Source organism: Zonotrichia albicollis, chromosome 1 (genome assembly GCF_047830755.1).
Source record: "Zonotrichia albicollis isolate bZonAlb1 chromosome 1, bZonAlb1.hap1, whole genome shotgun sequence".
NCBI lineage: Eukaryota > Metazoa > Chordata > Aves > Passeriformes > Passerellidae > Zonotrichia > Zonotrichia albicollis.
This window is the reverse complement of record NC_133819.1, coordinates 6,143,766-6,160,295: the sequence shown is the minus strand read 5'-3', so window position 1 is coordinate 6,160,295 and position 16,530 is coordinate 6,143,766. Positions and strand designations below refer to the sequence as shown.

At 41.9% G+C, this 16,530-nt stretch overlaps 1 protein-coding gene across 3 annotated transcripts in view; it reads left to right on the top strand.

Moving 5' to 3' along the window:
- The first annotated feature begins 9,042 nt into the window (after positions 1–9,042).
- Positions 9,043–16,530, top strand: part of XYLB (xylulokinase) — an 86,742-nt gene continuing 79,254 nt past the window's right edge. Inside the window, exons 1-5 of one of the 3 annotated variants that reach the window (XM_005480443.4) lie at positions 9,043–9,265; positions 11,619–11,701; positions 12,497–12,566; positions 14,321–14,401; positions 15,647–15,733. In XM_005480443.4, the coding sequence (XP_005480500.2) occupies positions 9,221–9,265; positions 11,619–11,701; positions 12,497–12,566; positions 14,321–14,401; positions 15,647–15,733 (366 nt within the window). In that variant the 5' untranslated portion in view covers positions 9,043–9,220. Of the gene's footprint in view, positions 9,266–9,666; positions 10,046–11,618; positions 11,702–12,496; positions 12,567–14,320; positions 14,402–15,646; positions 15,734–16,530 lie in introns of those variants that run through there. The other 2 variants (XM_026796666.2, XM_074548440.1) reach the window with 2 other exon arrangements.

The window sequence follows — 16,530 nt, the reverse complement described above, 5'->3', positions numbered from 1 at the left end:
ATGGTCATAAATACCCAACCTTTTTAAAATTCCAGTCACACTGTTTGACTCTCTGACCTCCTGTGAAAGTGACTTGTGCAGCCTGCCTGTGTGTGTGGCAGGAGGAATTACTGGGATAGCATCCTTAAACGAGAAACACAGGCTCTGCCTTCAGAGATGTGAGCTTCACTTCTCATTAGAGGAGCATTTAACATGTAATGGGTTTATGTCTGATCAGAAATTATTATTAATTATTTGTGCTGCCATTCCCTCAGCATCAGGAAAAGCCATCACATGTATTCACGTGAGTGGTTTACACAAGTCAGTCCCCTCCCAAGCAGTGCCATGGGTAAGCAACAGAACCCATGGCAAGAGAAGGAGCAAGAGCAAGTAAAGGAGCCAGATGGCCAGTGAGACAAAGGGAATGGGCCCAGGTGGTACAGCAGAGAGGAGGAAATGCAAACAGGATTAGCTCAGCCAATCCTATATACACTGCAGTTTGTTTGCTTCTCAGGGAAAACTTGTGAACAGAGTCTGCACAGAATTGTTAAGGCTGGAAGAAACCTTTAAAATCAACAAGTCGACCCAGCACCACCACGTTCACCATTAAACCATGTTCTCAGGTGCCATTACCCAAGGGCTTTATAACCCTTTCCATGAAGAAAATTTCCTAAAATCCAGTCTGAACCTCTCCTGGTGCAATGTGAGGCCATTTCCTCTCATCCTGCCACTTGTTACCCAGGAGAAGAGACCCCCACCTCACTATGACCTCCTGATAGGAGCTGTAGAGTGTAAGAAGGTCCCCTTTGAGCCTCTTTTTCTCCAGATTGAGCCCCCACAGCTCCATCAGCTGCTCCTCATCAGACTTGTGCTTCAGGCCCATTCCCAGCTCAGTTGCTCTTCTCTGGACACGCTCCAGCAAAGTCTTTCTTGTTGTGACAGGTCCAAAACTGCACTCAAGATCTGACATGTGATTGAATCAGACTCTGGAAGTGTGTATACTTTGTGTGTATGTGTGTTTGTGCAGGTACACTTTGCTATCAAGTCATGTCTCTTGTGTCTGTATATACACACACACATATATATTCATGTGTGTGTGTTTTTTGTGAACAGTTTGCAACCAGGATATGATTAATAAAATAAATTACAGCTCTAATCTCCATGACTTCAGAAAATTCATGAGGTTAATTGTAACTTTGATATGTAGTGAGCTGGTGCAGCTAATCCTTGTTATGCCAGTGGGATAAACTTGAAAACAGATTACCCACAGGTTCTGTTCTTAAAGCATAGTGGAACAACTTTCCTTTTATGTATTACTAATAAATAAAAAATATTTTTATGCATGCACACCATTTGATTTCTTTTAAAATCAGTCAATCAATCTTTAAATCGAGTTACCTGGAGCTCCAGAGCCCTGTACACTTTCCCAGTATGCAGCAGGTGGCACTATTGGAGTGGCATGGCTGTGTTTGCCTGAGACTGACACCTTAGAGATCTCCATTTGGGTTGCTCTAGGTTGCAGAGGAGTATAAGCAGCCAAGCCATTTTCTAGCACTGGCACATGTATCTCTGAGCAGCATTACAGGTTCTGAAAATATATTGCCGTGATTAGGTTTGTGTCAAAACTTGTTCTTTTTTAATTGAACAAATTCCTGATCAAAACATCATCTGAGTGGTTTTCACTTGATTATCCACTGAGGTCTGAAGTGCCCTATTTCCCTTAAGGCTTTTCTTCCATCACAATGGAACCAATTCTTCATTTCCTTGAGGCAAAACAAAATTTGAAATACTTCATAGTCCAAAAGCTGTGTCTTTAGAACCTGAAGTAGATGTTTACTGCCCTTGACCTTGGTTGCAAAATCTCATTTAAAAAGATGCCACTAATTTTATCTCAGACTAATTAATTTGTGTGTAGTAAATTAGTTTTTTATTAAAAATTGTTTGGAGGACCTTTTAGGAATAATTGTTGATTTAAAGATAATTAAAAATGCTCATAATGGTTAACTGACTGAATGCACTTCCTGTAACGCTGGGTTTTACTGCACACCTGAGACTAGATGTATATTATTCATGATATTCGTGTGCTGAATTATAGACATGTTCAGCACTGTTCATGGAGATTAAAAGGACAGAATACAAATGTCTGTACATTTTAACTGGCACTGAGAAGGAAAATCAAAGTTACTGTGCTAATCCCCTTTCTCTAGCTAAGTGTAAGAAAGTGACTATTTTATTGTAGAAAATGTAATAGCACAAAGATAGAAACAAGGTGGCTACTTTTATTTGGATTCCAGGCAGTATTAGTAGAATCAATAGTAATTGTTTACTTTTTAGTGAGATTTTTGATAAGAGCACACACATTCCTATTGTTTGAAAGCACAACCTTAAAGCATGCCCCAGCTACAGAGTGTTGTGAGTAGAGCACAGGACTTTCTGATGGGACAAGATTATTTCTGGTGCTCTTTGCATGTCCTTGCTAATGGGGTGAAGGCTCCTATGATGGAAGTTTTCAAAATGATCTTGAGGTGTTTCCTCTGACTGATCTTTCCTGTGCTTTCAGACCTAAAGGATTCAAGTATTTTAAAGGATTCAGGTATTTTAAACCTGCCCTTCAGGTCCCTCTGAAGGTTTGGTGAGCTTGGGCTGCATGTAGTCCCTCTTCACATTTCCTTGACAGGATTCTAAATACCCATTTTATTCCTTGTGCCTTTAGGTAAATATAATTAGGTAGTGTGTGTAGGTAGGCATATCCCAAATATCTCTGATCCTGCACTCTCTCTGGGTGTCTCTAAAGTTTAATCAAGCACACCAAGTTAGCACTGAGGGTTTCATACTAAATAACTTGTGCTTTACATGCTTTTACCAAGAAAGGTTAGACCAGCTGATCCTTGAGGTCCCTTCCAACCTTGTATCCTGTGGTTCTTTGATTCACTCACTCATCTGGCTTTGCAGGTCAGGAGCTTGGTGCTATCCAGTCTCCTTTGCAGAACCACATTCTTTGGTTTTTTTTTTTTCTTTTTGTGGATGGTAAATGTGGTCAAACAGAAATTACTGTGTTCCTGCATGTTAAATTCAGTGCTGCTCTTGAGGAGTTAAATGAAGCAGATGTTCTGTATGTGTTTTTTGTGCCTGACATAAGCAGCATTTAAAAACCTCTGTTCTTCTGTCTTGACTTGCTGAGGATTAAATCATATTCCTTTGGAGTGTTAGTTGCTACAAAAAGTAAACTGAAATGCTGAAATGTGCTTTGTTATAAAGCTGCTCCCTCTGTTGGTTGTTTGATTGATAGGACTGGAATCTCTCCTGGGCAAACCAAACAGCCTCCAAAACTGAGGGTCAGGAATTGTTCATTTTGCAGCTCTGCTATCCCACCAAGAACTTCTGAAATTTTCTTTTAGAAGTGACAATGTGCAAAGTCTAAGAAGAAACTGAGCATATTTACCAGTTAAAGATTTTAAACAAATGAACTTTTGATATCTTCCCTCACAGTTCCCCTGGCCTCTTTCTCCTCTGTACTAACTACTTTTCTGACTGTTTTTTCTGTTTTCTATCCATGGAGTTATGAAGGCTACAGTTCTGGGAGGTGACAACAGCCTGTGGTTATTTGTTCTGCCAGAAGACATAACAGGCGTACAGGAATTCTGTGGGGATTTCAAGCAGGGTCTAAAACAAATTGTATAAGCTATGTAACTTTCCACCTAAAAGTCCACCTTGATTTTTCCACCTAAAAACTAAAGAATTGTGATTGCAAGATTTTTGGTCCTTCCTGGATGGTGCTGAAAAGAGCAAGGTGGTTATTAGTGTCCAATTCAGGCATTGTTTGAGTAGGAATGAGTTTATCTTTGATTGCTTTTAATCAATAAGATGTACTTATCTGTAAGTGAAGTTTGATAAGAATCAAACACAGCATGAAAGAACTGGTTAGTCTTTTTAATGAAAAGTTTTATCTGGATGACACCATCTTGCTTCTGATGTATTTGCTTTTGACTAGAACACAAACCACTTTGGTATTCATCTTCAAGAAACTCTGCTGGGTGCATAAGTTAACTTTAATAAGCCTTGCAAATGGCTGTAGTTAGGATAGTCCTCCAAAGAGGATGGTTAAGTAGTGTTACTATTGTGAGAATGAATGGGGACTTGAAGCCTGTGCAGAGGAGGAAAGTGTCCTAAAAATAATTTGTTATTCAGAAGCATCCTTCACTTCCATGCAAAAATCTCATGAGGGCTTTGTGCTGCACTTCATAATCACTGATAGCCTAATTGAGTCAAGGAAATTACAACTGTAAAACTAGAGTATATAAACTACAGTATATAAAGTAGAGTATGTAAAACCAGATACAATTCCACAGTGCCTGATTCAGTACCCACTGAAGTCAAAACATCTTCTGATCAATTCAATAGAAGTGAAATTGAAAGATTGTATGCTCATGATCAAATAAAATCTACAAACTGACCAATACCCATGAACCTGATGGTATAGTAGAGATTGTGTATTGAGCCATCATTTAAACTCTTTTCTTGTACCCATTATTTGTGTGCTTGTGTGTGTTTTTATATGGGATCCTGCGCCAATTCCTCATGAGCTGTCTGTAAAGGGCCTTAACTGGTTAATGCAGTACCACACCTGGCATATTGAATATGCACATGTCAAAAAATTAACTCAGCTTGTAAGTTTGTGGAGTAATTACTATACTTAAATAATCAACATTTTTAGTCTCTATACAACAACTGTGCTTTGGGCTTCCTCTTGTGGAATTCATTTACAGGGATTTCACTGGATCTTTGATTGTGCTTTTATGGAACCACAGAGCGGGTCAGGTTGGAAGGGAGCACAGTGGGTTATCCTGGCCAACATCCCTGCTCAAGGGTTGTCCTAGGGCACATTGCATGGAATTGTGTTCAGATGGTCCTGGAATGTCTCCAGTGAGGGACATTCCAAAACTCCACAGCCACTCTGGGCAGCCAGCACAGCAACAAAGTTCTTGCTCACACTCCCCTGTTCACGGCACAGCCAGTAAAAAAACAGCCACTTCAATCCATTTAAACATTGAGTTCTTATTCTTACAGAGTGAAGACTTTCCACTGCTTTTGGAGGTATGGACAAACATAATGGTTACCACAAGATCATGTGCAAAAATAACTTCAACAGATAAGCACATATTTAGGGAAACAAAAACATTATTGGTATTATAATGCCATCTCAACAAAAAGAACAGAAACTTCATCTTTTATTTTATGGTACTGCGGTATTTTATATTTTCAGTACTTGGTTAAACATTGCTGGAGATTTTGTGATAAGAGTGCTTGTAATGCCAAGTAGAAAGGGAATGACCTTTAGGGCATTGCCATTGTTCAGATATTGTTCTAGAAGGTAGGTCCAGTGATCAGGCTAAGACTATTTCTTTTTTAAACGTGATGTGTTAATGTGTTACTGTTGTGTTACTTGGAGCTTAACATTGTAAACATCTCCTTCCTCATTAGCAGCAGTGCATGTGACTCAGGTTTCTTGGCAAAAAAGGTTGGCTTGCATCTGACCCAGCTTACTATGCTTTGTGTTTCTGAGGGTAATTAAAGGGCCACAAGATTTCTTATTGGGTAAAGAATAATTGTGCTGGCAGAGTTAACAATGCTTGTACTGACACGGGCTGCTGTGGTTTATTGCATGTTTGTAACTTAAGTCTCTATTTGCAGTACCCGTACCTGTCCCATTGCTTCTCCTGGGCTCACCTATGCAATGTGGAATACCTGTTTGAGGCTTAGAAACATTTGGCTGCCTGCTACTTAAAATAACTAGTTAGGTGTCCAAAGTCTACTTCTGGGAGCAGGAGGATTGTTAGCTTTGTAGTTGCCCATGTGTTTCCTGTGGAGGTGTGAGTCCTTCCATATCCCATTAAATTATGTAGTTGGTATAAATCAGGTTAGCTGGACTGATGTCAATACAGTCACTGTAATTCAGAGCAAGGGTCTGGTCTATCTGCTCTCTAGCTTGGCATGTCTCAGATGATGTGGTGATAATGAAGCCTGGAATTTAGGCTGTCACTGTTTTCCAAGGAGTTCCCCTGTGCAAAGCTGAAGAGGGTGTTTAAATCTAAGTTCATATCAGGGGGCAGCTGAGATCAGAGGCAGGTTTTGATACTGGAATTGAGAATAAAAAGTGAAAAATCTCAGTGTATAGGGATGTGGCATACAGTTAATTTGTGTTTTGCAATGAATTGCTATAAATGTGCAGTTGCAGTTAACTGACAGTGGGGTAAGAAAAAATAGCTTTAATTGGCACCCTAGTTGTAACTTATCTAAACAGCCAGGGGCCGAGGAAAGCATGGAAGTATTGCTTCTCCATCAGGTCAGAAACTAGTTAATAGGAAAAGGGGAATAAACTTGCTTTTCCCTTTACTCTGCTGCACGTGTCTTGAGTGATTAATCTGTGCTTTGCCTCGAGCTGTTAATCTGCAGTGGTGACATTTCAATTATAAACGGCATTTTGTCCATCCCCTCTGGAAATTCTGGATTTGTCAGTGCTAAAACCTCACCAGTACATGAATGCAACTTCACTGATAAATGCACAGCTAAAACTTCTTTGCTTTCAGGAGACATTTTTGGAGGCTATGGCATGAATTTGAGTCCAGAAAGAACAGCAGCAATGCACATTTTCCATACTCAAACAATAAATTTGAGACAATATTGCCTTGATGAAAAGATGGGCAACAGAGTGACTGGGTGAGGCATTGATTCTACAAATTTCCTTACTTTCTTTTGAGAAACATGGACAGTGAAAGTAGCAACAATAACATCCCCACTTTGTCCTTCAGTGGATTCTCCTCCTGAATTGTCTTGGCCCCTTATTCCTAATTAAGATTGTTAATACAAGGGAGGTTATTCCAGTCCCAGCTTTACTGTGCTGTTTAAGTCAAGTTATTTCTTGTTTTTTGATACTATTCTGACCTGATTGCTGAAGAATAGAACTGATTCTTACATCCTCACAAGACTGCTTTTTTACTTATAAACTCTGGTTCCCTTTCTACTAGCCAATACCTCCTTTAAAAAAATTAAAATCCACTAATTTCTCCTTTTCAGAAGTCATTCATCATTCTTACTTTTAGACTTACAGACTTCAGTTTCTTGTTGTTTTTTCAAATCTTTTGAAAATTGCAGTGCTTCCAGCCTCAGCCTTTGAATCTGTCACTGTTTACAGGGACTGTGCAGCCAATGAAAGGGCTGAGCAAACCTCTCCTCTCTGGCTCACCAGCCACATTCTGCATTAATAACAAACCCAGCCTCTGTGTGCTACTTGATCCTTTGTTTTCTGGTATAAATTACACCGAGGAAACAGTTCTTGGTAACATTTCAAAAATATTATTTCCTTCACAGCCTCTGGTTAAGTGAGACCTTTGTTCAGGACAGGTTCATCCAGCATGAGCTCTTCAGGGGCAGGCAAATTCCACCACTACCTTGTGGCCATTGTTCAAAAGGTTGTTCTTTATAACAATAACTAGAAATATTGTAAGTATAAATGTATGGATGTTAAAGCTTTGAGAAATCACTGGATATATTTTTAAATGCTCAGTCTATGACAAAATTTGGTAACATTTTATAGTTAGAATCACAGAATGTTCTGAGTTGGAAGAGACCCACATGGATCATCAAGTCCAACTCTTAAGGGAATGGCCCATAGAGGGATCAAAGCCACAACCTTGGCATTATTAGCACCATGTTCTGACCAACAGAGCTATCTCAAATTAAGTGTTTGTACTGTAAAAATATTTTAAGATCCTGGGCATGCAAAACCTATTTGACTTCATTAAGGCTCTGCTGAGATACTGCCTTGATTGCAGAATGGAATTGTATTTTAGATGAGTCTTCTTTTGATTAAGGAATACCACTTTGCTTGTCACAGGCAGATAATGCAAAACCCTAAAACCTTCCCAACCCTCCCAAGTGAAAAAAGGCAAACTAGAAAACAGCAATTCAGCCAAAGTAACAACAGTGGGGTTTTTAATGGAGTGCTGTGTGTGTTTCTGCTGATTAGAGTGTGATACCACAATAGGGAAGTGGGGTAGTAAGTGCAATAACACAATAATAAAATTTAATTAATTCCTTGGGACTGTGGCTTGAGCTTGCTCATTTTGATTTGGTTCTGGACCCTGGGTGGCTCCTGCATGGCAGCTCTGGTGTTCTCTCACTGGCCTGGGTGCTGCCCCTGGGTTTCCCTGTGTGAGGGTGCTGGTTATCCGTGCTCAGCTGCCCCATGCACCTCCCTGGCACAGTGTCACCCACCACCATCACATCATCCCACCATCCCATCATCCTGATGCCAAGCCCCTCAAGATTAGAACAAGGGTCTGTGGCAAACTTTGCAGGTGTGTTTTTTTTTTTTAGTTGCTAACCAATAGCTGTAGCTGGACAGTTAGGATTAAGCAGCTGCATTGTGAATTCCGTATGCTTGGCTAATCTGTTGTTTTAAGGAACAGGGAAGACAGTCCCAAGATGAATGGGCTGGACAGGAGCCACCAAGTGTGAATGCAGCAGAACTGAGCAGAAACAGGGGGAAAAGTGATAGCAGCAGCAGGTAATCTCGACCCTCAACTCATGGACCACCCATCAAAAGGGACTCAAATGCCGGGAAAAATAATATAATTTGTAACCAGTAAAAGCTGACGCCTTTGTTATAATGTATAAACAGTGTAATGGTTTGAAGACCCGCGCTCCAGCCTTTTGTGGGTTACCACTCCGCTCCCTGCTTTGCTCAATCTGGAGTGAAGGGACAGCATCACCTCGGCCCGGTGTGCGAACTGGGGCTGCGCAGCGGGGAACGGGCCGTGTTCGGGACAATGCCATGGCAGCATCACATCACCATGGCCTCGATCCTTCATCACATCACCCCCCGAGCCCTAACGGGCCGTGTTCGGGACAATCCCACTGCAGCATCACCCCACCATGGCCTTGATCCACCATCGCATCACCCCCCGAGCTCTAACGGGCCGTGATCGGGACAATCCCGCCGCAACATCACATCACCATGGCATCAATCCATCACCACATCGCCCCCCGAGCTCTGCCCGGCCCCTCCAAGCGAGGGATGCAGCTCTCGTCCCTCTCCCTGCCCCCTGAGCACTCATTAACCGCGGTGCCGCCGCTCGGCGGGGCCGGGCCGGCGGCTCCTGCCCCGGGAGGGAGGCCGGGCCAGCAGAGCCGCCTCCTTCCCGCTCCCTGCCCCGGCTGAGGGCCAGGGCCGTGCCGTGCCATGGCCGCTCCCTGCTACCTGGGCTGGGATTTCAGCACGCAGCAGGTACCGCACCACCTCCCCCGCCTCTCCCCTCCCTCGGCCGGCGGCGAGGCCGGGGCTGGGGCTGCCCTTCCCTTCCCTTCCCTTCCCTTCCCTTCCCTTCCCTTCCCTTCCCTTCCCTTCCCTTCCCTTCCCTTCCCTTCCCTTCCCTTCCCTTCCCTTCCCTTCCCGCTGCGGGGCTGCGCTGCCCGGTTCGGCTCCGAACGCGGGCCTGGGCTGCCCCGGAGGGATGAGCAGGGGATGGCGGCGCCGCCGCCGCTGCCGAGCCAGATCGGGGCCAGGCCTTCCCTCTCTCTCTGCTTCCGTTCCCTCCCCGCGCCTTCCGTCCCCGCTCTCCTCCTTCCCAAGGCGGGTTGGGTTCGCCGGGCGGGGCTGCTCGCGGTTCCCGGGCCCGGCCGGGGCTGCGGGGAGCGGAGCGGGGCGGTGCTCCCTGCATGGGGCTCCCTGCCCGGTTCTCCCTGCCCTGTTCTCCCTGCCCGGGGCTCCTGCCCGGCGCTCCCTGCCCGGTGCTCCCTGCCCCGGGCTCGCAGCCGCTGCAGCCCCACACGGCCGGTGCCAAATTATTCACGGAATTACACAATCCTTAGCGCTGGATTGTCCAGAGAGGTTGTGGAGTCTCCGTCACTGGAGCCAGTCTACTCAGAATCCACCCAAAGCAGGGAGATTGGACCGGATGATCCACTGTGGTCCTTCCAACCTGACGCATTCTGTGAGTCTGTGGAAGGGACCTCTGGAGATCATCCAGTTCAAACCTCCTGCCAAGGAGCACAGGGATATGTCCAGGTGGGTTTGGAATGTCTCCAGAGAGGGAGACTCCATGTCCTCCCTGAGCATCCTGTTCCAGTGCTCTGCCAGAGTCAATGTAACAAAGTTCTTCCTCATTTTTTAAGCAGAAATTCCTGTGCTTTATCTTATGGCTGCAATAATTCTGAGTGATTTCTGTGTTTTAAGGTGTTTATGGCCTGCACACAGTGCATGTACCTGGTTGTTCTCATATCCCCTTCACCTTCATCCCTTTCCATTTGCCCCATCTGAAGCAGTAGGTTATATATCTAAATGTGTCCTGCTTCCCCATCCTGCTAGGGATGGGTTAAATCCTGGAGTAGTGTGGTCCTTCTTTATATGCAGGCTGCATATAGACCCCTCTGCTTGCTGCTGTAGGAGCTGGGATTTGCACCCTAACCCAGCGTCCCAGTGTCTTTGTGTGAATCAAGACTCTGAACCTGGATGCTCAGGTTTCTGCTTGAAATCCTGATTTGTCAGCACAGCCAGGTATTGCTGCCCTGCGAATAGAAACTCTGCCCAAGTTGTGCAGAGACTGGAACATGTTAAAAATAGGTGTTCAAGCATAAATCACCATTATGGTTGTGCTGAAGTTTGGGAGCTTGAAAAGACACATCCAGGTTAGGTTGATCAAGTGTTTTTATGGGGACATGCTGCAAGCAGAGAGCCAATTAAGCTGCAGTGGGTCAGGGCCATTTTTAAGCTAGTGCAGGTTGGTAATGAGTTGTGCCAGGGCATAGATAATGGCTCTACAGTGCTGTGGTAAAAATGGGGTTGGCCTTGTTATTTGAATGCAGCTCCTTGAGATGACAGAATTGTAGGTTCTTTTTTTAATCAGTTCCTTTAGCAGCAGCTTGCACTCTCCCCCTGGTTGGAATAGGCACAGAATGTGAGCTGCTTCTTGCTTTTCTTCTCAGCTCTTACTGTCTTTCTGCAGAACTAGGTGAACTTAAGCGAAGATAGATGAGGAAAGGTTGTGGTACCCTTCTAATTCCTGCTTACAAGAGGGCTCAGCTCTGTGGAGTTGGAGATGTTGCTTTCTGTGGCATTAGCTCAAAATACACTTGTATAATGCCCTCTGAGCTTTTCCAAATGGGCAGAATTTAATTTCCTCACCATCTGGGGAGCAGGAAAGGTGTTCAAGGTGGCCTAAAGGGTCTGTGAGGTTCCTTGGCAAGATGAGGCAAAAAAAAGGAGGTGGCAAAAAAAGGTGTATGACATCTTTAATCTAAGATACTGTATTCTTTGGAGGAATTGGAAAAGCTGGCTACTGTGATGCAAGCTATGAGCCTGGTAACATGTTTGTCATTCTTTAACACATGCCTGTAGCCCGATCTTGTGCATAGGTGAAAGAAAATACAAACAAACCCACATGTTGCTGAATAGGTAACATTCTGGAAATTCACATAACTTGTTTAATATAACATTATGCCCTACTTTCAGTGAGTTGTATGGATTGGGGTGATATTTTTTTTGTTCATTTTGTCTGTGGGAATTAAATTATTATAAATGAGTCATCAGTGCTATTCAATTATTGCTAGATTTTGTTAACTTCCTGTTTTATATCTTCTAGTTGAAAGTCATTGCTATTGATGAACAGCTGAGGGTCATTTATGAGGATAATGTTCATTTTGATAAGGATCTTCCGGAATTTAAGTAAGGCATTTTATATTTTACTTGGATAATTTAAAGCTTTGAAGATTGGGGTGAGGGACTGTTGCCCTTTTTGGTCTCAGTGATATTTATGGAGGCATAGAAAAAAATCATGCCATGTTCATGTTTCTCACTCTGCAAGGATAGAATATGCTCTTGCCTTCCTTGAATAAATGTAAATGTAACAAGAGCTCCCAACAGGAGATAAATTAGAAAATATACTCAAAAATATTACATATAAATAAACCATTGTTTTTCTTTTGGAACTTCAGAGTTGTAGATATGACTGGGTGGGATGCTCTCAGAACAGCATGTAAATTGCATGAGGGGAACATTTAAAAGGCATTTGGAGATAAATTCAGTTGTTAAGATGTGGGATGACAGTATTTGCTTACTTAAGTGATAGACTAGAATTGACAAATGTCATCCTCCAGTCGCAAGTTTCAATAAAACACATTTATTCACTTGATGAATTGAACTTTATCTTTGAGGTTCAAGTCACTAATTGTGACAGAAATAATTATGAATCACATGTAGTCAATAAGCAATATCAGTAATGGATTCTATCACAGATCTTTAGGATCAGGGCCTTTCCTTGAAAATCACTTATTTTGCAATTATGTCAAATGTCACCTCCTAGGAGCTGGCTTTTACTTTTCCATGTTTCAAACACTGATCCTTGCTCTTAACATAAAAGCATTGCAAATTCTCTTTGGTCATTATAAACTTGAAGAACTCTACTTGGCAGGGAAAAAAAATTTGCTGAATTTACCAAGAGAAAATCCTGTTTTTCTGTAGGACTCAAGGTGGAGTCTACATTCACAATGACAGACTGACAGTCACTTCACCCGTGCTTATGTGGGTCAAGGTATGAAAAAACTTTATATGGATCAACTTTTTCCTTGCTGTGAAAGTTAATTGTGAGCAATAGTGGAACCTATCACTCAAATCAAAATAGTTCTTTTGCTTACATTCTCTTTCTTTGAAGTGTTGTTCTGTGTCTTTGGTATGCAAATAGTAATGCTATCAACAAACACAGTAGAAATTGCTAACATTTTGATGGGTTTTTTGTTTGTTTCTTCACTTTCTACTATTATAGCATTCTACGTGTGAGAAATTCCTTCCTGACTTTCCTTCACTTGAAAAAAAACCTACTTTTTCCCCCCTCATACACAACAGGGACAGCTGTCACTTTGCCTTCCTTGAATCTGTGTTTTTGTAGCACCCATATTACTTAAACTATTTAATTGAGAATAAGCTCTGCTTGTCAATTGATGTTGCAGCTGGTAAGTGGTGAAAGAGCAATTTATCCACTGGTTCCCAGTAACTTCGACTGATGTTTATTTTGAAGTACAGCATTTTAAAAAAATCTTAAAATAAAGCCTTTCTTACTTCTGTGCAGATTTTGCAATATTTACATGTAGGCACACAGTTTGGGGTAATTGGGAGTGTGGCTGAGCTTCATCCCCAATGGGTACAGCTGTGGAAAGCAGATGAGCAGCACTGACAGCAATGAGCCATGGAGTGCCCAGGTGTGTTAACCACCAAAGGGAGCAGAGGGCACACAGGTGCAGTGCATCAACATCAGGGGTATAAAAGGTTGGGCTGAAGAACAAGAAGGGCAGATGCCTGCAGACTTCTGAGGTGGGAGGTTGTTGCTCTGTATGGGCAGCCATCTGAAGCCTTCTGATGTGGTAAGGTGTTGTTGGGTATGAAGTTTAAAGCCTTCTGGAATTGTGTGGTGATGCTGTGTGTGTCCTGGCCATCTCAACTGTGACACTTACATGGTACTCTGTAAATTTGCCTTACTAGAGAGATTTGAATAGTTAAAATATTAGAAAGGTCACTGAACTGCCAGCTGGTGATCCACAGTAGCTGACAAGGTTTGGTAAATTTGCTTGTAGTTGGTCTTTTGATCCATAATGAAGAGGTACCATTGTGATTATTAAATTAATAATAGAATGGTATAGGTATATATGATGTTTGGAAGTCTTGCAGTGGTCCATTTCTCAAGAGAGTCTGGGAAATGCTGATCTAAATTAAATGATTTAAAGATTAATTTATTTTTTGCTTTAAACTTCAGGAAAATGTGTCAAGAGCAAAATTTACCTAAGTGCTTGAAGTGCTAAAATCACTTGAATTATCTTTCTGTTAAAGACACTGTGAGTTTGTTGGCACTGGGATTACTGATATTGAGGTTACCTAATATCTTATAGGATGGGGTGCAGGGAGTACCCTATTAAGACTTCATCGGTTTTCAAAAATAAGAACAGAAAAGATAATCCTGCTTTGTGTCTAGCACTCTTAAAGTGCTTTTTAATGAACTGGAGTTCTTTAATTTTTGCCTCTTATTTAGGATTCAAAGAGTGGTTCTTTGTGATTTAGTTTCTTTCAAGATCTTATTTTTTCCCCTGTGTGATTCAACTTTTCTTTTATGGACTCTCACTTAATAAATTAATTTATGTAGATTTTTGAAAAGTCCATAGTCATTAACTAATTTTTCATTATCTGCCAATGAACTCTTATCAGTGATGACATGAATTTACTGTTTAATTCCAGATTGTGAGTATGCATAATTTGATAGCTTGTTTCTGTCATTCTTGATTCTGTTTGTTGCTGTAGGCTCTGGATGTGATCTTGGAAAAGATGAAGTCTTCAGGCTTTGACTTCTCTCAAGTCAGAGCAATGTCTGGTGCTGGCCAGGTTAGTTTATACAAAAAAGTTCAGTTTTACTGCATTTCTTTTATTGAGTATGAAGTTGAGTGATAAATTTAAACAGTTGTATGGCAGAAGACTGTAATGGCATAAAATAATATCTAAACTTGTAAAAAACAATATCTAAACTTCTACATAACCATCCAGAGACATTCCTGAGGGGAGCTGGACACCTGAAGCACACAGAGCAATCACCAGATGATGGGAGTGGAGAATGAGATTTGCAGTGCAATTGTTTAGATCAGCTTAGTGCAGAGCTGCTTGGCTTCATGATATTTTAATTCTTTGTTAATTTTGGATTTCAGCAGATCCAGGTGCTTGTGGAAAATGGGGTAGGAAAACCAGCAAGGAGCACAGTTTGCTAAAAGCACAGCAATATCCCACTGAGCAATTTTTTGTTGGCTTGGACAGGGATCTGCACAGGAACAACAAAACCCAAATGATGCAGAAATGACAAAAATGGTTCCATGATTTAGCCTGTAGAGCACAATGCCTTCTTTTTTTTAAGTTTATAGAACCCACCCTGACATTTAGTCAGTTAGCCAGTCTCCTCCAAGCACTCCAATGAATCAACAGAGGCTTTTATAACTTTCACAGATGATATTCAGGGTGAGGACAGCACCAAAGCAACAGCTAATTCTGACATGTGAGGTTTAGGTTATTCATCTTGATGTATCTGGGACTAATTAATCAAATCCTCGCTTTCATTGATTGCAATTGAAAGTCTGAGCAAAGTGTCTGAAAATCAGAGCTGGTATCAAGGCTCTGTTATGAATTCTTCAGTGGAGCACAAGTTGGGGACTGCCAAGTAACCCCACCTTACTGAAGTGAAAAAGGAGGTGATTTCCAGGCTGCCCATATTCCCTTTATTTTGCCCCCTCCAGCAAGGGGCACAGGCTTGATGGATCAGGGGGCTCTGCTGAAATAGCACAGAACTAAATCTTGACTGTGGAACCCTGACTACAGCTCAAGGAGCCCCCAGATAAGCATCTAATGCCATTAGCAATACAATAATTGTCCCCAGTAGAAAATTCTGTGATTCAAAATAATATTCTGATTTAGTGTCTGCTTTGATCAGTCTTAAATAAGAGATTTTCTTGTGAGACCCTTGATTTGAAGTAGGCCATTTTTTGGTCCTGGTTTGGAGAGAGCTCTTTTGTTCCTTAGAATGTAAGATCAGGACTTTGATGCTTGGGAGGGCATTTCCAGCTCCTGTTTCTGTGTTTCCTACAGCAACATGGGAGTGTGTACTGGAAAAAAGGAAGCCTCCAGATTTTAAAGAATGCATCACCTGAACTGCCTTTGCACCAATCACTAAAGGTAAGGTGCACAAAAGCTCTGGAGGGAGGGCTACACTGTCCTTTTTCTGCTCCTTACACATTGCTTTTCTTCCTCTTTTTTGGCTGCAAGCCCCTGCAGCATAAATGAAATGTAGTAGTATTCCTTCAGTTGCAGGACTTTTGACATTTCATTTTCTCCTGAATGACAGTATGCTCTGCTTTAAAAGCTTCCAGGAGCCAGTGGGTGTCCCAGAATCTTTCTGTGTCACAGTAACAGCCTCTTTGTTCTTCTAGAATATGTAGTATTTTTGTAAACAATCTGTAAATATCTTACATTTTTAATATATTTATATTTACAAAAAATTGTGGTGAAAAGGACTACTGTACCTGAGTTTCCTTGCAGGATGTGCAAATGATTTCATAAGAAAATAGATCTATTTAAAAAAGACCATTTTACACTTGCCTCTGAAAGGATAGAAGTGTAATGTAGTGTGGACTTAAAAACCTAACCAAGTACCTTGTTGACCTCAATGTTTTATGTGTGTGATTGGTGAGCTTTGAACACAGACTTGACAATTTTTATTTAAAAAGAAAAATTGGGAGGACTCAGCTTTTCTCTGGAAGACCCTTCTTCCCTTACTTCAGTGTCAGAAAGGGCAGAAATATGTTGAAAGGGAGACTTTTGTGTTAAATGTGCTAAGTTATTAGTTTTGTAGCTGTCTCATCTGTGCAAAACTCATGGAAATGGCATAAGAATGCTGGAATAAATTGTGTATTAAGCCTCAGTTGTACTTCCAGGTGATTGTGCCATGCATTAAGGAGAAATGTGTTGTTAGA